The 26747-nt window shown below is 43.1% G+C and overlaps 1 protein-coding gene across 1 annotated transcript; it reads left to right on the forward strand.

The window, feature by feature from the left end:
• NUS1 (NUS1 dehydrodolichyl diphosphate synthase subunit) lies at positions 1-26093 on the forward strand. The gene is made up of 5 exons (XM_075924048.1): positions 1-622; positions 13477-13599; positions 18947-19099; positions 21175-21274; positions 23369-26093. Exons 1-5 carry the CDS (start codon positions 235-237, stop codon positions 23457-23459), a joined length of 855 nt encoding a protein of 284 aa, XP_075780163.1. The 5' UTR covers positions 1-234; the 3' UTR covers positions 23460-26093.
• The last annotated feature ends 654 nt before the right edge of the window (positions 26094-26747 follow it).

The following is a 26747-nucleotide window of genomic DNA, read 5'->3' on the forward strand; positions in this document are numbered from 1 at the left end:
TAGGAGCTCTGCGGCGCCGGGGTCACAGGGCCAGCGAAGTCCCAAGATGGCGGCGCTAGCGGTAGCAGTCGGGCAGACGAGGCGGTGTCAGTGAGGAGGGCGGTGGCCGAGCTAGGCGAGGCGGGAGGAGGGATGATGGTGCGTGGCGCGCGCTGTGGCTGAGGTTCCCTCTCGCCGCGCCCGCCCCTCTCCGCTGGTGCCCCCCTCCTCACGGCCTCGCGCTCCCTCCTCTCCATGAGCGGCGCGTGCGAGCTGGTGTGGCGCCTGCTGCACGCCCTGCTCTGCCTGCTGCGCGCGCTGGTCTCGTGGCTCCGCGGGCGGTTGCGGGGTGGCCCCCGCTCGTGGCTCTGGCGCTGGTGGCGCCGCGCGGCCTCTGCCGCCGCCTCGTGCGCGCTCCTGGCGCCCGCCGCCGGGGCCTTCGCCTTCCACAAGCCGGGCGCGGCGCGGCGGGTGCCAGGCGGGCGCGGGCGGTGTCGCGGGGACGGGCGGGCGCTGGAGAAGCTGCCGGTGCACATGGGGCTGGTGGTGACCGAGGAGGAGCCGAGCTACGCGGACATGGCCAGCCTGGTGGTGTGGTGCATGGCGGTGGGCATCTCCTACGTCAGCGTCTACGACCACCACGGTGAGCGTGGAGCGGGTGGGGGGTTGGACCGAGGGGGGGGGGTTGGCCCGGCGCGTGGCTGCTGCTGCTCCTCTGGCTAGTCGGTATTAGAGAAACGGTGCCCCTCACTTCCCGGGCCCGAGAGAGGAGCCGCCCGCGGGGGTGGTCTCTGCTTGCTCCTAGGAGCCCTGGCTGCTATCAGTAGGCTTCCTTCCTGTGAGAGTTACTCCGTGCCCGCTCCTTAACAGGGGATGGCCTGGTGCTTCTCTGCCTGCCTGGCTCGGAGAGTAGCTGTGAAACTCCCAGCACCCCCTTGTCCCTGTTTGCTCCCTGAGACCGTGCCAGGTAGCAGCAAAGACCTCAGACCTGTCGGCCTGCTAACTTGGGAAAGCAGGGTGGCATTCTTCATTTCATCCCTCCCTAGATGAGCTTGACCCAGGGGCGGCCCTAGACTAGCTGCCAGCAACTGGCACCCTAGGCGAACCATGCAATCAGTGCCCCCACTTCCAAACCCCTCAATGATATTGTGCCACCATTTGGTGCCCCATTTAACTTGGCACCTCAGGCGACCGCCTAGTTCATCTACATGGACTGGCTGCCCCTGGCTTGACCCTTGCAGCAAACAAATCTATTGTGCCAGAGGAGTGGAGCAGCTTAATGGGTGATGTTTAAGTACAGGCAGTCCCCGGGTTACATAGATCTGACTTACATCGGATCCCTACTTACAATCGGGGTGAGGCAACCCTGCACTAGCTGCGCCCCCCCCCCCAGCAGACCAGGGAGACACGGAGCGGCTTTTCTCAGCACACACCTCAGCTTGAGAATAAAGGACTGAGGGAAGTGAGGTGTGGGAGAATACAACTGAGCTCTGGAGAAATGTTTGGCTAGAGTTTCCCCTACAATCTGTACCAGTTCCGACTTACATACAAATTCAACTTAAGAACAAACCTACAGTCCCTATCTTGTACATAACCCGGGGACTGCCTGTATTGTGCACCCATACCATTGGGTTTCTTGACTTTGCATTTCTTACTTTGTGAAGCCAGTGTAGTGAGCAGAGGACAGGTTTCATGTTGCTAAGGATATGTACAGAAACAGCACTATTACTTAGTTTCTTAATGTCTGACTGCTTCATTCCCAGCTTGACTGTGTACCTCTAGTCCAGCTAGGAAGTGATAGGCATCAATTACTAATGGTAGCTAAGTTATTTACAAGGATAGGATGTTGTCATCCTGCCAGTTTGGAGATAACATACACAAATCTTTGCTGTATGAAAGCTAAATTGCATGCTGACTGAAACCAAAGGGGACTGCACTGCAATGGGGGACTCCTCAGTGTTTGTGTTATGGAGAATAGAAGATGTAAAAATGGGAAAACATTAACTGTGTAACTGACAAATTCTGTTGGTTACATGACTAACTGCTGCTGGAGGATAGAGCTTTTTACTGTTGGCATGTAATTTCTCACCAGTGTTTAAAGTGACTATGTATAGAGCTCTTAAATAGGACTTCAGAGAGAATTAGTCCCGGTGGGACTATCTTGGTAAGAGGTCTGGTGGTGGGTATATACTTTTCAGTCACTATCTTAAGTGTCACTTGAGGAAGGATTCAGAACACTTTAGTGCATTTCCTTGGACTCTTACCATGTCCAAGTGGGATAGCGATCTCTGATGATCAACTCTGTGAAGTTGTTGTATGGAAATGAATGCCTCTGCAAGTATGATATTATCTATCAGTATGATATTCCTGTTCCATCCAAATTGTGTGATTTTAAGATGTTGCCTTTAGATAGCGTCTTTGAACTTCCTTTAAGAACCGAAGGCTTTATATTTAGTGAGCTAGGCTACATATAGAGAGGTTTTCCACAGTGTGTTAGAATATGCTATGATTAATATTCATTCTGGATGTGAGCTGGGAATCCTTCTATGCCTCTTGCCTCACCCCCCAGTACCAGCTCCTGCTCCCCACCCCTTCTCTCCCTGCGCCCTTGCTGCCTCTCTCTGACAGAGGCAGTGAAGAGGGGAAGTGACTAGTTAAGTCACTACTCGACTACCTGATAAGCTTATGCTTATTGGATAGTTGACTAGTCACTTACATATCTAGTTTGGTGACACTGAAGATATCTAGCTTTGTACTTCCAGCTAGTAATATTTTGAAGGCCATATACAGCAAGGTTTAATTGAAATTTTTGACTACAGTAAAAGTATATGGAACTACTAATAAGGCTTTCTACAACAAGATGGCCTGTTTTTACTATGGATTTGTACAATGCTCAATGTAATGAGGTCTGGACCCTCAGGCCTTTTGGGTACTATTTTAGCACAAACAAGCAATACCTCTAAATAGACAAAACAGAGTCAGAGAAAAGAAGTGGTATTCCCTAATTACTGAAGGGGAAACTGAGTTATAGAATAGGGATGTTAAATACCAGTTAATTAAATAATCACTTAACCTCATAAATTCTTATCGGTTACTCAACTATTCTATATTCCCTGGGACTAGTAGTCAGTGCCCTCCGGCCTCACTCCCAAGGAGCCCCCTGCTACTCTGTGCTGCTGCCACTGTAAAACCAGCTCCCCTCATGGACCGGCTGCCTGTTGCACCGCATTGCTGCCTCTGATACAGAGGCAGCAGTGCAGTGTGGGAGCAACACTTGTCTGGGTGGCACGTAGCTGAGCCCCTGGACCTGGTGTGAGTTGAAACAGAGCAGGGCTGCCTGGCTCCTAATACACTTTAAATGCAGAGCTGCATCAGGGTAGTTCTCAGACCCGGCATGAACCAGGAATGAGCTGGGCTGGTGGCCAGCATTCTAAAAAAATTTACTGGCAGGGGATGGGGAATGTGTGTGGTCTATAGCATTAACCTATAATGGGTGGGCAATAATTTTTGGCCAGGGGAGCATGCTAAGCTTTTAGAGAGTGGTCAAGGGCCACACTTTCCTGTGGAGGAGGCATGGGTTCTAGGATGGACATTGGGTGCAGAAGGATACACAGGGTAAGGGTTGGGGTTCAGGAGACTTTGTGAGGTCTGAGAGGAAGTTTTTGTGAAGGAGGGGGTTGTGACTTGGGTCAGCAGATGGGGGTGGAGGGTATAGGATTAGGGAGGGTGAGGGGGTGCAGGAGAGGATTCTGGCCTGAGAAGGGTGTAGGAGGTGGTGCAGGATTTGGGAGGGAGTTGTGAAGTGGGTCAGGGTGGGTGCAGTGGGTTTGGAAGGTGACGGGGGAGGGAGTTGAGGTGTTGGAGGTACAGGAATGCCAGAGGCAATCACTGGCTGAGAGGTGCTTATCTAAACATCTCCTGTTCTGCAGCACCTCCAAGGCAGGCTGGACTCCTTGCCTGCTGCAGCTCCAGAGCATTGAAAATGCAGTATGCTCCCTCCACATGGCTCTCCTCTCTGGGAGCGGGGAGAGGCTTTGTGCTGCCCCCATTTCCCAAGCCAGTCTCTCAGATCCCATTGGCTGTCTATTTCTAGCCAATAGGAGCTGGGGATTGGGCTGGGAGTGGAGAGATCATTTGAAGCCTCCCTCTCCCTTCTGAGTAAAGTCACAGGGAGCAGCCCTGTGTTTAAAACAGTGGCTGCTGCATGCCTGAGGATCCTGGGAGGGGCATCTGCAGGCTAGATCCAGTGGTTTGGTGAACCGAATCCATCCCATAAGAGGTATTTTGCCCACCCTGACGTATAAGCTTTTGCTTATTGGTTAATCTGTTAATCAGCTACGCTATTACATCCCTAGTACAGAATACAGTACTTACCCAAGGTGATTTCGGTAGCCTGTGGAGAGAGCTGGGGATTAATACTCAAGACTGGGATTCAAAAGATGTGGGTTGAATCACAAGTCCATCTTTGTATTTAACAAGCATTCTAAGAAAGCCGCTATGTAGTAAATCATATAAACTTTCAACAAAATAGTTCATGATTTAGTTATCTTAGTGTGCCAATTAAGTGTTGGCAATACTCTTTTTCTTAGGTGTGTTTGCTAACTGAATTATTCAAGACTGAGAGAGGACACAACCATTTCAAGTACATAAAAGTTGTTACAAAATGAGAAATTAGTCTCAATCTCTGAGGATATGACCAGAAACAAGGGGCTAACATTGCAACAAGGGCAGAGTATGTTGGACATTAAGAAAAACTTCCTAACCATCAGGATGGCTCAGACCAGAATAAATTGCCTCCCCTTTAATGGGGGTTGCTTACTGATTCCAGTTAAATGGTAGGGGCTATTGTTTTATTTCCTTCCCTGGACACTTCAGTGCTGCTGGTAGTTCCAAACCCTACAAAACACTTCTGTATCCTCTTAAATAGCAGCATCTCTTTCAACAGTGTTGGGAATAGCAGTGTTTTCTTTTGTTAGACACGAAGGATGTTAAAGACTAGTTGACTATCCGATATGCAAATTCTTATTGGATAATCAATCGACTGGTTGATTCTCCCCCCGCCCCCTGCCTTGCTGCCCCTATCAGGCAGTGTTTCAAAGCGGCAGTGCCGCCTGGGGTCAGCTGGGGACTCCAGAGCCTGGGATCAGCTGGGTGTAGAGCATTTCCATGGAACCTAGGATCAGCTGGGGACTCCCCAGCTGACCCCAGGTTCTGGGGAAATGTTGCATGGAACCCACATTCAGCTGGGGAGTCCCCAGCTCATCCTGGATTCCCCTGAAATTCCATGTGGAGCCTGGGGTCAGCAGGAGACTGAGTCCCCCTCTGATCCCAGGCTCCATGATTGTGCTTCTACTTTGAAATGCGCAAGAGCCCCTGTGACTAGTTGAGTAGTGACTCAACTACCTGATAATCCTAGGCTTGGGTAGTTGATTACTCAAATAGTCTCTTACATCCCTAGTTGGAAGAGAGGTTGGAAATTGTGGAAACTTGGGTACTCTGTTGCCTCTCATTCTTGATGGAAACGTCTAAACTGCAGTCAGACTAATGTGCTGATGGTCAAATAACTTTAAAATATTTAACAGGGTGAAGTTCCCTTTAAGAAAAGCCCACAGGAAGAATAAAACTAGAAGGGAGAGAGCACTGAGCTTGTTACTGCTGTTTCCTTGCCCTACTAGTTTCTAGTCACTGTTATGTCTCCAAGTATAATTGTTTCCATAACATCAGTGCTTACCCTAGCAAAAGTTGCACAAAATAACTTTCAACTAAGGAAATATGTACAATGTGACTTTCTTGTTTAGAAACAAACCCTATTCTGAAAAGTACATGAAAGATTTTTAAAGTTGGCTTGAGGCAGTTTTACAGAGTCCAAAGACTTGCAGTTGACTAAATTTGCTTTCAGTTGTGTGCCACAAAGTAAGTCTAAAATATCAGCATGTTCCAGGATATTTAGAAATATACATTTGGAAGCTATATCATCACCAAACCTACTTCGAGTGCTGCAGCTGTGATAGTATTTTTATGTTGCCAAAACTCATCTGACTTCTTGCCACAGAAAGATAATGACCTGACACCGAAGTCATGAGTTTCAAATGATTCATTTAAAACTCCTGTCTATGGAAAAAAGCAAACGGGAAGCTGGAGGACATTGTACACATGGAATATATGTTGCTTAGATGTATTTTAACACATTGTCAAAAGGGAAATATTTAAAAAGGCATAAACATTTAAATATGCTGGATGCAAAAGAACAGAAGTTCTAAGAATTTGCCAAAATTTTGCACTTTTAAAATTGACTGGCTTACTAAACAGATAGTGTTTGTACCGCCTAAACTGAATGTTTCTAGTTGAGTAATTCAAGATTTCAGAACTAGTAGATCTCATCCTTTCATATCTATTTTTTTAAAAAAATCCCAAACTCTTATCATAGAATCATATATTCATAGAACGCTAGATCTGGAAGGGACCTCGAGAGGTCATCGAATCTAGTCCCCTGCCCTCACAGCAGGATGACGCACCATTCTAGATTATCCCTGACAGATACCTATCTAACCTGCTCTTAAATATCTCCAGAGATGGAGATTCCACAACCTCCCTAGGCAATTTATTCCCGTGTTTAACCACCCTGACAGTTAGGAAGCTTTTCTTAATGTCCGACGTAAACCTCCTTGCTGCAATTTAAGCCCATTGCGGCTTGTCCCATACTTAGAGGCCAAAGAGAACAATTTTTCTCCCTCCTCCTTAACACCCTTTTCAATACTTGAAAACCGCTATCATGTCCCACTATCATGTCCTCAGTCTTTTCCTTTCCAACCTAAACAAGCCCAATTCTTTCAGTCTTCCCTCATAAGTTATGTTCTCAGACCTTTAATCATTCTTGTTGCTCTTCTCTGGAACTTGTCCAGTTTTTCCACATCTTTCTTGAAATGTGGTGCCCAGAACTGGACACAGTACTACAACTGAGGTCTAATCAATGCAGAGTAGAGCAGAAGAATGACTTCTTGTGTCTTGCTCACAACACTCCTGTTAATGCATCCCAGAATCAGGTTTGCTTTGTATGCAACAGCATCACACTGTTGACTCATATTTAGTTTTTGGCCCACTATGACCACTAGATCCCTTTCTGCAGTACTCCCTTCCTAGACAATCGCTTTTCAGTCTGTGTGAAATTGATTGTTCCTTCCTAAGTGGAGTACTTTGCATTTGTCGTTATTAACCTTCACCCTATTTACCTCAAATCATTTCTCCAATTTGTCCAGATCATTTTGAATTATGACTCTATCCTCCAAAGCAGTTATAACCCCTCCCAGCTTGGTATCATCTGTGTACTTAAGTGCACTCTCTATGCCATCGTCTAAATCATTGATGGAAATATTGAACAGAACTGGTCCCACTTGTTATGCCCTTCCAGCATTATTGTGAACCGTTAATAACTCTCTGAGAATGTATTAGAGGGGTAGCCGTGTTAGTCTGAATCTGCAAAAACAACGAGAAGTCCTGTGGCACTTTATAGACTAACAGATTTATGGGAGCACAAGCTTTTGTGGGCATGACATGCATCTGACAAAGTGGGTCTTTGCCCACAAAAGCTTATGCTCCCATAAATCTGTTGGTCTATAAAGTGCCACAGGACTTCTCATTGTTCTCTGAGAATGGTTATACACCCACCTTATAGTAGCCCCATCTAAGTTGTATTTGCCTAGTTTATTGATAAGAAGATTAGACCGTATCAAATGCCTTACTATAGTCCAGGTATACCATGTCCACCGCTTCTCCCTTATCCATAAGAATTATTTCCCTATCAAAGAAAGAGATCAGATTGCTTTGACATGATTTGTTCTTTACAATTCCATGCTGGTTGTTACCTATCACCTTATCTTCAAGGTGTTTGCAGATGAATTCCTTAATTACTTGCTACCTTATCTTTCCTGGCATAAGTTAAACTGACTGGTCTGTAGTTTCCTGGGTTGTTGTTGTTGTTTCCCTTTTTATAGATGGGGCCACTATATTTGCCCTTTTCCAGTCTTCTGGAATCTCTCCCGTCTTCTATGATTTTTCCAAAGATGATAGCTAAAGGCTGATACCTCCTTGAGGATTCTAGGATGCATTTCATCAGGCCCTGGTGACTTGCAGACATCTAACTTTTCTAAGTGATTTTAACTTACTTTTTAAAATCTTCTAAACCTGCACTATTCCCACTAGCATTCACTGTTAGGCATTTCTTCATCAGACTCCTTGATGAAGACTGAAACAAAAGTCATTAAGCACCTCTGACATTTCCAAGTTTCCTGTTTCTCTCTCCTCACTGAGCAATGAGCCTACTGTGTCCTTGGTCTTCCTCTTGCTTCAAATATATTTCTAGAATGTTGTTGTGTTACCCTTTATGTCTGTAGCTAATTTGAGCTTGTTTTATGCCTTTGCCTTTCTAATCTTGCCCCTGCATACCTGTATTGTTTGCTTATATTCATCTTTTGTAATTTGTCCTAGTTTCCACTTTTTATAGGACTCCTTTTTGATTTTCAGATCATGTAAGATCTCCTGGTTAAGCCAAGGCAGTCTTTTGCCATACTTTCTATCTTTTCTACTCAGTGGAATAGCTTTCTTTTGGGTTCTTAATCCTGTCCCTTTGAAAAACTGCCAACTCTCCTCCGTTGTTTTTCCCCTTAGCCTTGCTTCCCATAGGACTTACCTACCAGCTCTCTGAGTTTACCAAAATCTGCCTTCCTAAAATCCATTGTTTCTATTTTGCTGTTCTCCCTTCTACCATTCCTTAGAATCATGAACTCTATGATTTCATGATCACTTTTATCCAAGGTGCCTTCCACTTTCAAATTCTTAACCAGTTCCTCCCTATTTGTTAAAATCAAATCTAGAAGGAAAAACAAACAAGTCTCTTGCTTTCCCAGTTGGTTTCTTAATTTTTAGTTCAACTAGCTCAGGTCAATGACTAGTTTAATAAAGTGAAATGAAAATATATTTTCTTTGCACCTGCATGTGAAGCTATTGATATCAAACTAGTTTAGCATACCTAAGACCTCTGCTTCTGGATGCTTGGCTATGTTATACTAACATAAGCACCAGTATGCCAGCACTGTCAGCTGGAGGGCTTTCTGTGCTGACATAGCTTCTGCTGCTTGTGGAGGTGGCTTGGCACTCTGTTCTGTCTGCAAAGTCTTTACCAGATGTGCTGCAATGTTTGTATAGACAAGCCCTATTAGGAACTTTACACAATATAGAGACTCTGGGAAGCTTTCACAGAGCAATCAAGGGCCATAAATACTGAATGGCTTTCCCCTGGTGGAATAGTGAGGACCATTGACTTTGAATGATGTATGCCCTGAAGTTGGTGGGATGTTGAAGCATGAAAATTCCTCTGTTGAGGAGCTTGGGCAAAGCAGGTGCAGAGGCATTGTAAGAAAAATACTTCCATAAAGATAGAAAACTAATTCACTGGTCCTGCTGCTGCTAATCTGCAGAGAGTGGAGATAGGGACTTTATCTCCCATGAGGATGCTGATCAAACCCAAGCCTTCACAAAAAGAGGGAAGGTCAAGCTAAGGCCTGATGTACACTACCCAGGGATGTGAAGAATATCTTTCAACCCCAAGGCATAGTTAAGCTGACCTAACCTATGGTAGCAGTGCAAGTACTTCAGAAGCATTCTTTCATTAACTTTTTGCTCTTGAGGAGGTAAAGTACTTTGGAGGGGAACCACTCCTGCCAACATAGACATTATCTATGTTGAAGCACTGCAGCTGTGCTACTATAGTGTTTCTGGTGTGGCCTGTCCCCAAGGAAATGTGTACAGGAGCTTGCTTTCCATAGATCTGTAACACTCATTTTTGAGAATAAAGAGTGTTTGCTAAGCCTGTTTTCTTTCTGTATTTCTGTACTGCCTTTTTGAATAGTTCAGCTACAAAACCAGAGCTCCTGCAGCCAGCTGGACTCCTCGGGAAATGTCAAAACAAGTGAGAGGGTCTTCAGAGAGCCAGGAACTATCTTGAGGATCTAAGCAGCCAGACTGCAGGGTTCCAGTGCTTGAGATGTTTGTCAGACCTTGGCATCAACAACAGAGAGTGCACTGGAGCAATCCAAACTAGGAGCCAGTGAGCAGTCATTTCCCAGACACAGGGAGCTTAGCAGCAGGGGGGATTCAGTGGCTTGATCCCTCTGCAATTGAGGGAGGTCTGTTGAGAGAATGGTACTTGACTGTCTTGTGATAAAAGGTGTCAAGAATAAAAATTGGTGCTACAATGTGACTCCAAAGTTAATGAGCTGGAGAAAATCACTTACTTATTCTAATGTATGCATACACTCTGGCATACAAGCAGCAATAGCAGGCTCGCTTGCAAATATGCAAGTGGTTGATGGTGACACTTTGTGACCATTGAGCCTCAAAAGCATGAACAATCAAGCAATGCACAAACTTCAATAAATATTTTAAAGTTCTGTCTCTGGTTACATAACTTTTGTAGGTGTTTTCTGTCCCTCTTATAACAAAAATGCTGCTTTAACCTTGTATTGGTGCTAGTACCTTCCAATGTATTGGTGTATCATAAACTCTACCATTACCCTTATGTGACACAGATATAACTTCAGCACCTCTGTAGTCTAGATGGAGTCTGCACTGCAGGCTGCTCTGGCCAAGAAAAGGTGCTTACAGTAAGGCAGCTATGGAAATTCCTTCCACAATAGGGGCACCTGTTTCAAACCCTCCAGAGTGAACAAACATCCACCTGAACACTAAAAAAGGAAATATTTATTTACAAGGAGATAGTTGGAATGATAAAATAGGGTTGTGTACAACACAAGGTCCTACCATACCCCTGTTTCAAGAGGCAGACAGAGAACAATCTGCTCATATGTAGAATTTGAGGCCTGGGCAGTATTCCAGCCCAGTAGTGAGTAGGGATGTGGGTGTGTACCAGAGTACATGGTTAACTGATGAGCCTGGGCTCATTAGTGAACCCTCAGTTACATGAATGCACACATTCTGGTACTGCTGCCTCTATGGTGGGGAGGTGATAGGGCATAATTGCTCCTGATACAGCAGTGCAAGGAGGTGGGGCAGGCAGGAGCCAGCTCCTATGGAGCTGCCTTCCACCTTCCCCTCTCAGCTGATTCCCATATAGGCAGCAGGGGAAGTGGGTCCAGGTGGGAATCAGTGCTTGCCTCCCCCCCATGTGTAAATGTGTAACTTCTGAAAAGTTCAGTGATTACACATTTAAATACATACACGTATTTTAACATCCCTAGTAGTGAGTGGTACTGGTTGTCTTTGGTGCCAACAAACTCCTCCACTGTTGTTCTGTGTGGCTTTGCAGAGAGCAACAACCTTCCCGTGTAACTAGTTAATGGCCTCCCTCATTCCCAATGCCAAGTCACAGTCCCACTACATGGACCCAGTATCACTGCTGCCTGTCCAGTTTGTCCTCAGGTGACTTCCTCCCTAGGGTCGTCCTCCGGTTTGTTCTGTGTGTTCCGTCTGGCTCCTGTCCTGGGGTATCCCCAATCTGCCACTTTGTCCTTCCCAGGCTTCATGCAGGTTCTCAGCTGCTTCACTGGTGAGGCTATCCAGGCTACACCCCTTCTGTCAGGAGCTCCAAACACACAAATAAGTTGCTCTCTGCTCCCATCTATGCCCCCAAACCTCACTTCTTCTCTTGAAACAATCAGTACTTATCTCCTAAGGAAAAAGATTTAAGGGATTCATGTTCTGAGCCCAAAAGTGGTTACACAAATTCAGTGTAATTTGGTCAAGAGATTCCCAGCATATACCCGCCCCACATTCTGAGCATATTTAAATTTTTCAATATAATCTCTCTGCATATGAAAACTGATGTTCCCCAAGGGCTGGTTTGGACTTTGTGCTGTGGAGGAGAACATCTGACATACCTCAAACCTATTGCCAGGCAGTATTCATCTCCATGGCATGACATCCTACGGAGATGAGTGAGCCATTTCACATGTCTCTGCAGTCGTCCTAAGCTGCAAAGGGTTTCGCTGAGTTCCTTCTTTCAAAAGGGAGTATAGAGGCTGGTATCCATCTCCTTGTACGTGTGCTCACAAGTGTTCCTTTGAAAGAAGGAACCCACAAAACCCTTTGCAGCTTAGGATGACTGCAGAATGAAATGGCTCACTCATCTCAGTAAGATGTTGTGCCATGGAGATGAATAGGATCTCCAGTAGGATGTTCTCAAAGGAACACACTATGCCTGGTGATAGTGTGTTTGGAGCTCCTGAGAGAAGGGGTTAAAGTGTGTGGGTATGGCGGAGAAACTGTATCCTCAGAGAAACTCTGCTTTTAGAGCAGGCTTAGTGAACGCAACCGCTATGCCTTGCCTGTACTTAATCTGTTCACAAAAGCAATCAGAGTTCCAGTTGCTACAGTTTCTTGACCTTTATCTTAGTGCAGGCAGTGTTCTCAAGAGACTTGCTTCCCCCTTGAAGTGCAGTGTCATAGATCATTACACTTTTACAAGTTCTCACAGCAAGAATTGGCTTTTATGTAGGTTACACAAGCATAAAAGCACAACTCAGCACAGAAATAAGGGGTCCATGATTACTTTGGGTGTAGATCAGTGTTTCTTAAATTGTGTTCTGTGGCATACAGGTGTGCTGTGGAGATCAGAGTTCAAAATGGCCACCCTTAAAGGGGAGGCAACTTTTTTCCCCTCTAACTCCTCCCTACCCCCCCCCCCCCCCCCCGGCTCCCACCCCCTCAACACACAATCCTTGGTGTTCCTCGTTTAAAAAAAAATTGTTTGGCGTTTCTCAGTCTTAAGTTAAACACTGGTGTAGATGTACCTTTCCTCATAATGTGTGAACTGTGTTAAAGTAATCCTTGCACCAGTTGATGTAGCTATCCTTAACGCAATGCGGTTGAAGTGCATGCAGATGAAGGAAAGAATACAATTCTGCAGGGCATACCACATAGCATAGAATGTGCATGCTCTCTTCATCATTCCATTCACACATGTGCTTATTGTAGAGTAGCTGTTGTAAGAGGTTATGCTGCACACTGTAGCTTGCTAGCTTAGCTTCTCACGCACTATTGTCCTGATCCTAAGTTTCATTTCTCTTAGGCCACAGAAGGAGTTGGTGCAAGGCTAGCACTAGAATATGGGAGTCCCTGACTTCTGCTTGTTAGAGAAAATGTGCAAACTTGCATCTGACATGGTAAATTTGTCATTTAGAGCATTCTATCAGTGAAGTTTGTGGTGTTCTTTGTAAAGAACTATCAGATGTCTTACTGGTTCAGTCATATCAAGAACAGTAGCAACATACCACAGACCTAAAAGTTGTATGTAGTTAACTTTATTCTCTTCCGAGGTCGTCATGAAGCCAGATTTATGTAGTACAGTCTGCCTCAATTATTTATCTTGTAGAGTCTAATTTAAAGCTAGCATTTTACTACCTGTTTCTTCTTTCTCTATTTTCATCAGTCTTTCTGATAAAGTGAAAACTGAAATGACTTGTCTGACTTGTGGATTTTTTTAAGGTATCTTCAAAAGGAATAATGCAAGGCTTATGGATGAAATTTTAAAACAGCAGCAGGAACTGTTGGGTCTAGATTGCTCCAAATATGCGGTGGAATTTGCAAATCAAGACAAAACAGACCAAGGTAGGATTATGGTGATGAAAGCCCTGAGGCCCTCAGTGCTTTATTCATTGAGGCTTGTGTATCATCCTGTATGTACATTCCTCCTCACTGTCTTCCCCTGCCCCAACTGCATGTTGTTTTCCCTCCCACCCTTTCCCCCTTCACCTCCTTTATAAAAACAGATGCAAAGAATGTTTGTAACCTTCCTGGGCTAATGTTGATTGTATGTGGTTGTTGTCTAAGGCAGTGGCTAGTAACCTTTCCAGGCTCCTATATCCCTTTTAGTAGTTTTTGTTTTGTGTACCCCTCAAAGTCTCAATTCATTTAAAAACTACTTGTTTACAAAATCAGACATAAAAATACAAGTAGTATGGCACACTTTTCCTGAAAAATGTATTTATAATTAGATGGTAAAAATAAGACAGTAAGCAATCAAAACAATATTTCACTTACATTTCAGTGTATAGTATACAGTATAAGCATAACATAAAAATAGCATACTAGGTCAGACCAAAGGTCCATCTAGCCTAGTACTCTGCCTTCCAACAGTGGCCAATGCGAGGTATCCAAGAGGAAATGAACAAAACAAGTAATCATCAAGTGATCCCTCCTCTGTCACCTGTTCCCAACTTTTGACAAACAGAGGCTAGGGACACCATTCCTATCCATCCTGACTAATAGCCATTAATGGACCTGTTCTCCATGAATTCATCTTGTTCTTTTTTGAATCCTGTTAAAGTGCTGGTTGTCAACATCCTCTGGCAAGGAGTTCCACAAGTTGACTACATTGCATAAACAAATAATTCATTTTGCTTGTTTTAAACCTGCTGCTTATCAATTTCATATGGTGACCCTTAGTTCTTATGTTATGGGAACAAGTAAATAACCTTTCCTTACTCATTTTTTCCACACTGTCATGATTTTATAGACCCCTATCATATCAGTCTCCTCCTTTCTAAGCTGAAAAGTCCCAGTTTTTTAATCTCTCCTCATATGGCAGCTGTTCCCAAACCCCAAATAATTTGTTGCCCTTTTCTGAACTTTTTTCGGAAAATATGTCTTTGAGATGAGGTGACCACATCTGCACGCAGAATTTAAGATGTAAGCTTACCGTACATTTATATAACAGAAATAAGATATTCTGTCTTATTCTCCATCCCTTTTTAAACGATTCCTAACATTTTGTTTGCTTTTTTGACTGCTGCTGCACATTGAGTGGATGTTTTCAGAGGACTATCCACAATGACTCCAAGTTCTCTCTTGAGTAGTTATAGCTAAATTAGTCCCCATCGTATTGTATGTATAGCGGGGATTATGTTTTCCAATGTGCATTACTTTGCATTTATCAACATTAAAATTCTTCTGCCATTTTCTTGAGGTCCTTTGAAGCTCTTCAGATTCTGCTTTGGGCTTAACTATCTTGAGCAGTTTAGTATCCTCTTAAAATGTTGCCGCCTTATTGTTTACCCCTTTCTCCAGATCATTTATGAATGTTAAATAGGATTGATCCAGTACAGACCCCTGTGAGACACCACTAATTACCTCTGTACATTATGAAAACTGATCATTTAGTCCTATTGTTTGTTTCCTATCCTTTAACCAGCTCTTAGTCCATGAGAGGACCTTCCCTCTTATCCCATGACAGCTTCCTTTACTTAAGAGCCTTTGTTGAGGGAACTTGTCAAAGACTTTCTGGAAATCTAAGTACACTGTGGGTACGTCTAGACTACATGCCTCTGGCGACAGAGGCATGTAGATTAGACTACCCGGCATAGGAAAATGAAGCGGCGATTTAAGTAATCGCCGCTTCATTTAAATTTACATGGCTGCCACGCTGAGCCGATCAGCTGTTTGTTGGCTCAGCGCGGGGGTCGACATCAAAGGCATCTGTCGACCTCTCAGGTATGCCTCATCCCAGGAAGCATACCTGGGAGGTCGACAAATGCCTTTGATGTCGACCCCCGCACGTCCAGACAACCGCGCTGAGCCGACAAATAGCTGATCGGCTCAGCGTGGCAGCCATGTAAATTTAAATGAAGCGGCGATTATTTAAATCGCCGCTTCATTTTCCTATGCCGGGTAGTCTAATCTGTATGCCTCTGTGGCCAGAGGCATGTAGTCTAGACGTACCCTGTATCTACTGGATCTCCCTTGTCCACATGCTTGTTGACCCCTCAAAGAATTCTAGTAGATTAGTGAGTCATAATTTCCTTTTACAGAAACCATGTTGACTTCCCCCAACAAATTATGTTCATCTATGTTTCTGACAATTCTGTTCTTGACTATAGTTTCATCTAACTTGCCTGGTACTGACATTGGATTTACCAGTCTGTAATTGTCCTAGAGCCCTTTTTAAAGATTGGCACCACATTAGCTATTTTCCAGTCATCTGGTACAGAAGATAAGTTACAAGCCACAATTAGTAGTTCTGCAGTTTCATATTAGAGTTCTTACAGAACTCTTAGGAGAATGCCATCTGGGACTTATTAATCTGTTTGTTCAAAAACCTTCTCTACTGACACCTCAGTCTGGGACAATTTATCAGATTTGTGACCTAAAAAGAAGGCTCAGCTCTGGGTATCTCCCTCACGTTCTCAGCCGTAAAGACCAATGCAAAGAATTCATTCAAAGTTTTTCTGCAGTGACCTTATCTTTTGAGTGCTTTTTTAGCATCTCGATCATCCAGTGGCCCCACCGGTTGTGTAGTAGGCTTCCTGCTTCTGATGTACATACAAATATTTTTGCTATTACTCTTTTTGAGATTTTTTTTTTTGGGCAGCTGTTCTTCAAATTCCATTTTGGCCTTCCTAATTATATTTTTGCACTTCATTTGACAGAGTTTATGCTTCATTCTGTTTTCCTCACTAGGCTTTAACTTCCGCTTTTAAACAATGCCTCTTTATTTCTCACTGCTTCTTTTATTTGGCTGTTAAGCCTTAGTGGCTCTTTTTTGGTTCTCTTATTGCATTTTTAAATTTGGGGTATACATTTAATTTGAACGTTTATTATGGTGTCTTAGAAAAGTTTCCATGCAGCTTTCAAGGATTTTACTTTTGGCACTATACCTTTTTAAATTGTTTAACCTTCTAACTTTCGTGTAGTTCCCCATTATCAGGGATTTAACAGGTTAATTATATTATGGTCACTATTTCTAAGTGGTCCACCTTGGGGATGCTAGAAATACAAAATTACTAAAATAAGCTAATTTCAACAATTGTTAGCAGTTACAGTTACTAAAATGTTCCCGGGGGGGACCCTCCCAGGGAGCCCTGTGCCATTCTGTGCTGCTGACTCTGTATCAGAGGCAGCAGTTTTGGGGTGGCAGGTGGGAGCTGGTCTGCGAGGAGAGCTGGCTTAAAAATTGGCCCAAAAAAAAAACCAGCAGCCACTTCTGGAGGGGGAGCACTGTGGTAGTAGCAATTACAGCTTGGTCTAAGACTGAGTCTATTAGGAATGTCTGAGAGCATGTAATTGAATAGTTGTGTAACAACACAAATGATCAGTTACACAACAATTCTCTCAGGGAGCCTGCTGCCACCCTGTGCTGCTGCCACTCTATCAGAGGCAGTGGCATGGGTGGTTTTTAAAACGAGCTTCCTGCGTAGACTGCCTCTGCCTGCTGTCCTGCACTGCTGCCTTTGAAAGAAGCAGCAATGTGGTGGGGGAGGGAGGAATCCATGGCTGCCTGTGTAGAAGGCAGCAAGGGGGCAGGACAGGTCAGTCTGCTGAGGTGGCATTCACGAAGAATTGCTTAAAAGCTGGTTCACCATGTGTATCGGCACCTGAACCCACTCTACAGCCTCCACACTTCCCAGCAATACAGGCGTAGGGGCTGGGCATTGGTTCCCACATGCACTCCTCCCCCTTGCTGACTCTGATACAGAGGCAGCAAGGGGGGGAAGAATGCATATAGTCGACAGGATTACCCAATAAGCCTACTTGAATAGTCAATAAGAGGGTAAACAGCAGAGCTGTAGTGAAGTTAGCTCCCCATCCCGGCTCTTACTCCATTTTAAAAAGCAGAGGTGCAGTCGGGGACTTGCCATGAACAGGCTTGCGCCTGGTCTCTTCTCTCCTCCCTCCCCCTCGCCTCTTCCCCATCCTGCCTCAGAGATGGTACTGGGGGGAACTGGCTTTTAAGCTGGCTTCCCCCAGCACCATCTCCTCCTCCTCTCCCCTCCTCCCCACCCCGCCTCTGTTAGACTGCATAACTTTTTATGAACACAAAGCATTTGCTGGTAGTCCTCTAATTTAAACTGAGAACCTATAAAATAAACAGTTATACACCTTACAAAGCATATTTAATGATTCTTGGTTCTTTGGGAAAATGCATTGGATGCAAATAGCTAGTTGAGGCCTGATACAAATCTTCCCATCATGGATGAACTTGTAACTCAATATTTTTATTCGCTCTCGGGCAGGAAATGTGGAATGTGTATCGTCTTTCAAAAAGGGGCCGTTAGCTTGTGTAGTTCAGCATGGGTACCCTGTGTTCCTCTCTTCAATTTCTCAGTCTGATACAGGCTAAAATCTAGTGGCTGTCTTCCCGAGTAACCTCCTAACCCTTATAGTGTGTTTCTTAATTTCTCTATTTATAGCCTTTTCCAAATACTCCAGTGTAATAGTTACTTGCAGCCAAATACTTAAACTATACATTTATTACAAATTTCTTCCTGTGCCTTTTACCCACGTCTCACCTGGAAGTGTCACGTCCTATCTCCTGTTTTGTTCTTGGCAGTTTTGCTGCCTTGCTCTTTTTGGTGTGGTGTGTTGTGGTTGGTGTTTTTTTTTTTTTTTTTTAAATGGCCGTGCTTTCCTTTGTTCACTCTTGTTTGCTATGCTACTTGGGGCTCAGATGCCTCTATTTTCTCTCCTCTCCGTCCTCCCCCCCCACTTGCCAGTATCATAGCCTTCTAGCAGAGTGCTTCTAGCGGTCATATGAAGCAGAACAAATGCAGCCTTCTGAAGTGATCTTGTCCCTCTGTCCCAAAAGTTGGAAACTGGCCTGAGACTAGTGACACTGTTAAAATATAATGCTAAGCTTTTAGGCTATTACAGGTTACATCTAAGTCTTGTAAGATGTCCTGAAGTCAAACGGTAGGAAATACAAAGTTAAGGTAACAAACCTGAAGACTCTCACCACCATAAACTTCTAAAAAGATGTAGCTGTGATAGACACGTTAGTACACTGAGTGGCAATGTTCAGTGCATTGTATTTTTTAATTTGAAATGTCAAAATGTGCACATTGTTATTGATACAAGAACTTCCATCCCTGTCCTTTGAATACTTACTAACATCCTAGAACTGTAAACAAATAAGCTGTCTTGCACTTGCTTTTTAAAACAACTTTGTATTTTTTACTTGCAGTTTTAAATTGCCAATCTACACTGAAGGTGCTGTCCCCAGAAGATGGAAAGGCAGACATTGTGAGAGCTGCTCAGAACTTTTGCCAGTTGGTAGCACAACAGCAAAGAAAATGTACAGACCTGGATGTGAATGTCTTAGACAGTTTACTAAGTAGTAAGTATTATATTGTGTCTGGAACAGGAAGGGACCACTATGTTCTACTAAGATTTTTGGGTCAGAATGGCACTGGATTTACATCTGGATTTGAACTCCTAACCAGCACTGGTGACCGTTTTTAGAACATTTGCTCATATCTTGGTAATAGGTTTTGATTCAGATAATATTTTACATGTCTGTCACAGAACTGAGCAAACTATTGACTTTTAAAAAAAAATTTCAATGGTGGGCAGGAAAAAAAGGTTCATTTTAAATCAAAATGGACTAAACAAAAAACTTAACCTCACAAATGTCTACTCAAAGTGACACTTTGAGAAAATGTGGACACTTCAGAAAGATTCCACCCTACCCTCGCCTAAAGTATTGGACACATTTGAAAACAGTTTGAGTCCGTCTCACTTTCTCAAACTGTGTGGCAAAATTTTTATTTAGTCAGAAAAATTCACCCATTTCTGTCCTGTGTGAAGATGCTGCTGCTTAACTCTTTTGCAGACCATTCTGAAAACACTGTATCCCACTGGTTTCCTCTCACCTTCTGCTTCAGTTTTGTCCATGCCTTCAAAGTTTGATTTAATTTCCTCCCCTCCAAGTCTTCCTCCTGTTTGTCCTGTATTGCCTCAGTCTTCATATCTTTGTATGTTTTATGGGGCGCTTTTCTCTTATCCTGCTCCTCCCCCCCCCTTGCCCTCACCTTTTGAATGCCACTGAACAGCTGATCATGGCAGCCACATGGGAGGTTTTGGGAGGGGAAGGAGAGGAGCTGCTCCATGGGGCTGACATTGGGTGCTAAGCACCCACTATTTTCCCTATGAGTATTCCAGGCTGGAGCTAGCATCTATACGTGAGGACTTCTACTGACACTTTATAAAATCTATGTATTACTACTTGTCCCAAGTTATTAAGTACAACGATATAGCAATTACAAGAAATTAAGCAGTTCGTGCTTGTTTTAGTGTGGGGGGGTGTGCGGTTTTTTTGGTTTGGTTTTTAAAGCATACTCTCTTCTCTTTCTGCTTCTCCTTTATTCCCTTAGTCCAGTGATCCCCAACACGGCGCCCGCGGGCGCCATGGCACCCGCGGGGGCATTTGTGTGCACCCACTAAGTTCTCGGGGCTGGTCTGGCCCCGCCCCGGGTATGTGGCGCACGATGAGCGCCGGCCCCGGGAGCGCCGCGGATTGGCCGCCCACGCTCTGGGCACACGGTGCATGGGGGGAGCTCAGGCCCTGGGCGCGCGGTGCTTGGGGGGGGGGGGGGGGGGGGGGAGGCCGCCAGCCCCGGGCACGCAGCGCCTGGGGGGGGCACCGGCCCCGGGCACACGGTGCTTGGGGGGGAGACGCTTGGAGGGGGCCCCAGCCCCGAGCACGTGGCTATGGGGGAGGGGGCCCCGCCCCTGGGCATGCAAGTGTCCCTGCCCTCTGGCGCCCAGCGGGCGAACGGTCACGCCCCCTGGCGCCCAGCAACCTCTAATGGTTGGGGACCACTGCCTTAGTATGTGTCTAGGCTACATCCCTCTGTCAAAGTGTAAATTAGACACTTTGAAATTGCAAATAAAGTGCGGGATATTTAAATCCCCACTTCATTTGCATAATTGCGTCATGGCGCTCTTTCTAAAAAGCGCCATTTCGACAGAAACTGCGGTCTAGACACGGTTCTTTTGAAAATGGCAGGCTTTTTCGAAAGATCCTGTAGTCCTCAAAAAATGAGGTTTACAGGATCTTTCGAAAGCCTACTGTGAAGCTGTGCTGCTGCAGCTTAGAGGGAATACTGGTCAGTATGTCAGCTAATTTTGATTTTTCACAGTAGTATTCTAATATGTCTTCACTATAATCTCTTATCAAGTTCCCAAACTATTGTTGGTTCAAGGCACAGCAGCCCATTTTTGCCAATTATGACCTCAACCTCTCACTTCAGTTATCTGTTCAGAAAAAAGGTAGAGGACTGAACTTTTATTCTTAACACTTTTTTACTGTCTAATATCTTTTAAAGATAAAGAAATAACTCTCAACATTCTAATGAATCTAAATCTCTAATTCCAACTTAATTTTCCCTCTTGTATTTATTTATTTTGTAGGTAATAAAGGTTTCCCTGATCCTGATTTAATTTTGAAGTTTGGTCCTGTGGACAGCACCTTAGGATTCCTTCCCTGGCACATCAGACTGACAGAGATTATGTGAGTTGGTTATAAGTCATATATTTATGCCCTAAAATGACAGTTTTAAATGCTTTTTAAGTTTCCAAGCGATGCAAAAAGAAAGAAATGAAGTCACTCCAGCAGATAAAAAGCAAGTAATAAGTTTTGCTTGGAGACTGAGATTGTACAGAAAGTATCTTTTTAATGCATTTCTTTACTCTCCTATTAGAGAGATAATATTGACTGGTTTGGGCTTTGTCTGTCTCCTACAGGAAACATTTAATCTATTAGTTTGAGACATTTTTGGCCCTTCAAAGATAGAAGTTATGTGCACAGATATGTTTATGGTGTCTCAGTTAATTGATTATTCCACTTCTATTCCTCTTATGACTATGGTGTACAAAAAGCTTTTAAAAAAATGTCATGACCAGCTCAGTTGTGAGGATCCTGAATCTTAGTTGTATGCCCTGTTTGATAAGTTCTTCAAGATTCAGCAGCAGCTTAAATAAAATCCATTGGCTTCAGAGTTGAGACAGTAACAAACCATCAGATTTGTGAGACAGTATTTTGTATCAGCTTATCTCAAATTGTCTTTGAATTGTATTTGTTCGACTTTTCTCTTTACGGAGCATGTGTCTTGCTGTTGATATACTTTACACTTAGTTATACATGAAGGTTGTTAAAATATACTTATGATTCCTAGATTTAAATGAAGAGCTATTAATAGTTATTGGGTCAGAGGAATTCTTTGTGGATGTATTAGGGTTATTCTATGTCTAGGAGCATTCTGAAGGCAGAAATATGTCCTTAGGACCTAAGTTCCCTCTAAGTTAGGCAGCTCTGCGGCTGCTTAACATGACCCTTAAAAGGGCTCAAGGTGGGCAGGTCTGTGCTGGGACTGGGGGAAGGGGACGCCTTTCCCTCAGCCATGGCGTCAGAGCTGCCACTTCTAGGGGGACAGGTGCCTCTTCCTGTACCTGCCCCTATTGGGGGACAAGCTTCCCTCCCCTAACTATGCCTGCTGGAACTGCAGTGGCCATCGGGAAGCTTCTCACCTGGACCTAAGATGCTTTGAGAGAGGGTTGTAGTAGACCTCTCTCCTTGGGGCAGCCTGCAAGTCGAATCCCTCATCCACAGCCCCAATCCAGAGTCTGCACCACCAGCCAGAGCCCTCACAATCCTGCACCCCAATCCTCTGCCCCAGGCCCGAGTTCCCTCTGACACTCAGAACCTCTTGGTCCCACCTCCACCACATGAATTTTGTTATGTGCATCAGCATGAAGACGATGATGCATATCACCTCCATATTGATGCACATAACAAAATTCAGACTGTTCAAGAATGGGAAAATTAGAAGGAACACTGCTTAAGACTCCTTCTGACACTTCATTAATAAGTCCAATCTGTAATTGTCTTTGAGAACTTTAGTAGAAAAAGTGCTCAATCATACTTTCACTCAGAAGATTTAAATTTTTCTTCTGTGGTTTAAAAATGTCATAGCTGTCTCTAAGGCATGGTGCTGGCAGGAGCAAACTTCTTTCATGCTCTGGCATGCAAACTATCTCTGCTACTGCCTCCCAGTGTTATAAAGAAGTTAGGGATGTGTGTAAATGGGTAAACAATTAACCAATGAGCCTGGGCTCATCAGTTAACCTTCACAGTTATAGGCAGCACACCCCCCTCAGCCCTCTGCTGCTACCTCTGATACCCTTAAATAAAGGGCTTGAAAGCAGAGTGTCAGTAGTACTATATAAGTTGCTTAATTGTAGAGTTTTTTTAAAGGCTTTTCTCCACACACAATTTACACAAATAGCTAACCTGTCTGCAATTAACAGGTCTTTATTTTGGCACAAGTCTATGTTGCACTTATTTCACTGTACATGGAGATTTCCAGAGCACTAACTTGTGCCAAAATAAAGTGTTTAATTACAGCCAGGTCAACTTTTTCAGTGTAGATTGTGTGTACTAAAATACCTTCATTGTGAGGGTTATTTGAGGAGTGTAAGAACTCTGCAGCTCAGTTTGTTGTTGTTGTGATTGTGATAATTGATCTTAAATTACACTTCTTTGCCCATCAAAATCCGTTACATAAAATAGTTGCCTTAATGACTCCTTCCTAACCTGTTTCTTCAGCTCTTTGCCTTCACACCTGAACATCAGCTATGAAGATTTTTTTTCTGCCCTCCATCACTATGCAGCCTGTGAGCAGCGTTGCGGAAAATGACTTCTGAATGAGCACTCTGTCAGGCTTTCCATGGAAAGGACCCAGTGTCTCTGTTTACAAGCACCCTGTGATCTGTACAAGTCTGGTTCATAATTTTCTTAATTTATCAAAAAACTCAATAAAGTGTCTTACCTTTCTGTAGAGTCTGTGCGTGTGAGTGTATGAGAATCCTTCTGTGGAAAGGGGGAAATGCACAGGTTTGTTCGTTCGTACAGATGACCTTGTAAAAATGTTTTAAGCAGAGCTGCTCAAACACTTCATGCCCCCACCTCTGTCTCCCCCTCGTGACCAAAACATTATTATGTAAGATTAATGTTATTCCTTGCTAAGGGAAAATATTCATAGTGTCATTGTGAAAACTACAGGGTAACATAAGAGGTTGCCACATGCATTGGAAAAGTGCAAGACTGGTCTGCCGCCATATGCCCGTCCATTTCTCATCCTCCCTTTGTTCCCCATAGTTGGACACTTGAGAGCTATTTGGCCTGGTTATCTTCAAATAATGTTATGCATTTGTGTATTTCAGTAATTGTTCTAATAACCATAAAAATGGAATGGAAAATTTTCCAGCTTATCTGCTAACAAGGCAAAGCATCTAATAGGATAAAAAGCAGAGGTAATCAGTTTCTGCCATCTAAAGAGGCCACAGATTTTTTTTTAACCTAATTTTGGGGAAGTGCATTAAGCAGCACTTCTAGAAAGATCTAGAGCAAGTTGTGGGTGGACAAGGATATTTTAAAAACTAATGTCTTCTAAAAAGGCACTGATAGACCTAGATATATTCCCTTATTCCTTAGGACCCAGCAAAGCCAAATTCCTCTTGAGTTCAATGGATATCAAATTGAGCATCCATATGTGAGGAGATGACACAAAATGAGATTTCCAAAATATAAACATTATAAATGAATGTTTGTTACACCAATTTGGTACTTTAAAAAAAATTAAAAACTTTAAGTATTAAGGCAGTAGCTGGAAAACATAAGCCTTTCTCAGACTGAGTTCAATTTAGATTTTGGGTTGTTGATTCAATTTTTTTAGTCTCTAATTATGGAACAATACGAATTGCCATTGTGCTTTTCTTAATAACGTTTAGCCAAAAGACAATTCTTAGTTGTGTGTATTTCTGGAAAGCCTCCATCAGACATAAAACCTGTGTACATTCTGAACTAGAGATTATCCTCAAGACTGAGTTTAGGAAGTCTGCAAATAGAAGTGAAGAGAAGGAAGGGATTAAGTGAACATGCGGTGCTCTTGTGTTTTATCATGTTTGCTTCATCATTCATGATCTCAATTTAAACAGAAGTAGAGCATTAGGCTAATAACTGTCAGAGTTCCTTATGCAGATAAGGGGAGGAAACTCCATGACAGACTGTCCTCATTTAATTATTTACATATTTTTAAAATCATTTGTTTAATAGAATTTATCATCCAATTGTCTAAATGTTTTTAAGTATGAAAGAATAAGTAGTACCTAAAAAGAAAGCAGTAATGTCTGTTGCTGAATGTTTGTCTTTTGAAACTCTATAATTCATTTTGTCCTTGAGTTATTAGCCAGTTCTTGAACAAGTGTTTCAAATGTGTGTCCCGCCTTAGAGATTTAGTTCTTTCACCTTCTTAAGAAGAATATAAGAAGGTTGTCAAGGCACTGTGGGAAATCTTTATTTCAGTTTAAAAAGGAAATGGACAGATTTTTAAATGAATGTTTTTTTGTAAAATATCACACTTGATATGTTACCATTAATAGATATGTTACAGTACAGGTTGCAGAAGATATTACTTGTTTGTTTGTTTTTTCCTCTCCTCCTTTAATATCTCTGTACAGGTCCCAAAAGAACCTATAACAATGTGAACTGTCTCATTTCATGTTGTGTGAGAGAAAGGAACCTTTATCAAGTTGCTCACAGCTCTGAACTGATTCTTTCAAAGACATAAAGATGATATTCCAGATACACTGTACTGGCATTTCAATCTATTTAAACTCATTGATGGGGTTGACTTTTTGGTGTTCACCCTATAGATAAAACAAAACGGACAATTTAACAGGTGATGCCTTCTTGGTGTCCTTGTAATTCCCCACTAAACGTTATAAACTTAGCTTCTGGGGGTAGGTTTAGTGACTTGCTTGAAGAGAGCTCTTTAGTATTGTGGAATAATTTTTTTTTAAAGCAAAAATCACCTTAATGAAAACATAAATATGTTGGTAGTAAACAGGGAAGAGGGTGGCTTAATTCTGTGGGTTTTTTCATCAACCTGCAGATTGGCAAAAATAGTCTTATGTTACCTGAGCTGGTTTTGGCCCTTACCAAATTCCTGCATATCTTTACTACAGCTAGTATTTCCTGTTTCAGAGCCAGACCTTAAAATTGAGTGAGCTGTGCCAAATACACTGTGTATATCCACAACTTGATCCTTGAATGTCTCATTGCAGTTAGCTTCCCCCATCCCAGCTTGTCATGTGTGAAGGTACGTTGTATAGCTGTGACATTCTGTGTGGCTATAGTCTATGGCTACATGTAAATAGTGTGTAAAGCAAGTTTTTTATGATTAAGGAATTGATTTATTGAACTTTATTATTGAAAGTTAAATCTGAATCTGTAAAACAAGAAACCAATAAAAGAATATAATCTTTCTACAGACTATGGTATATGAACATTTTCTCTAGATTTTTGAACTAGGAGATAATTTATATCCTATTTCACAGTGAAATGGTATCACTTTTCTCTTTTGAAGTGTCCTGTTCCAAGAAGGCCTTAACACGTGGGTGAAACTTTTTGTGTACAGTTAATGTTCATTGTGTTTATATTCTCACACACAGCATTTGCACTGGAGAATTAGTGAGATTTTTTTGGGGGAGGGAGGAAGAGTGTGAATTGGGGGCTGGATCTGAAATGTAACTTTAAATCTTAACTCAGTCCTCTTATATGGAATGTAAACTTTCAGCATACAGTAGCAATATCTGGGAACCCAGATACTATTGGCTTGCTTTTTTTAAAAATTTTGTAAACAAGCTAGGAGATGCTAGACCTTCAGCCACAAGGCAATTTTGTGTTCTAGTGAATTTTGATATTAAATAGTAATATTTCCTTTCATAAATACCTCCAGTTTAGAGAAGGAAATAAAACAAGTTTGTGGCATGTAGTCATAGTTGTAAGAGCTGGAATTAGAATGCACTAACCCTTGGTTTGCCCTGTATTTAATCCACTAAATTTCCTCTCTGAATTATTTTCTGTAGCCCAGTAATTACATTAGCTGTTCAGATGTGGTGTGGAGTAGCTTTATTTGGAGTTG

Source organism: Pelodiscus sinensis, chromosome 3, assembly GCF_049634645.1.
Source record: "Pelodiscus sinensis isolate JC-2024 chromosome 3, ASM4963464v1, whole genome shotgun sequence".
Classification (NCBI taxonomy): Eukaryota; Metazoa; Chordata; order Testudines; family Trionychidae; genus Pelodiscus; species Pelodiscus sinensis.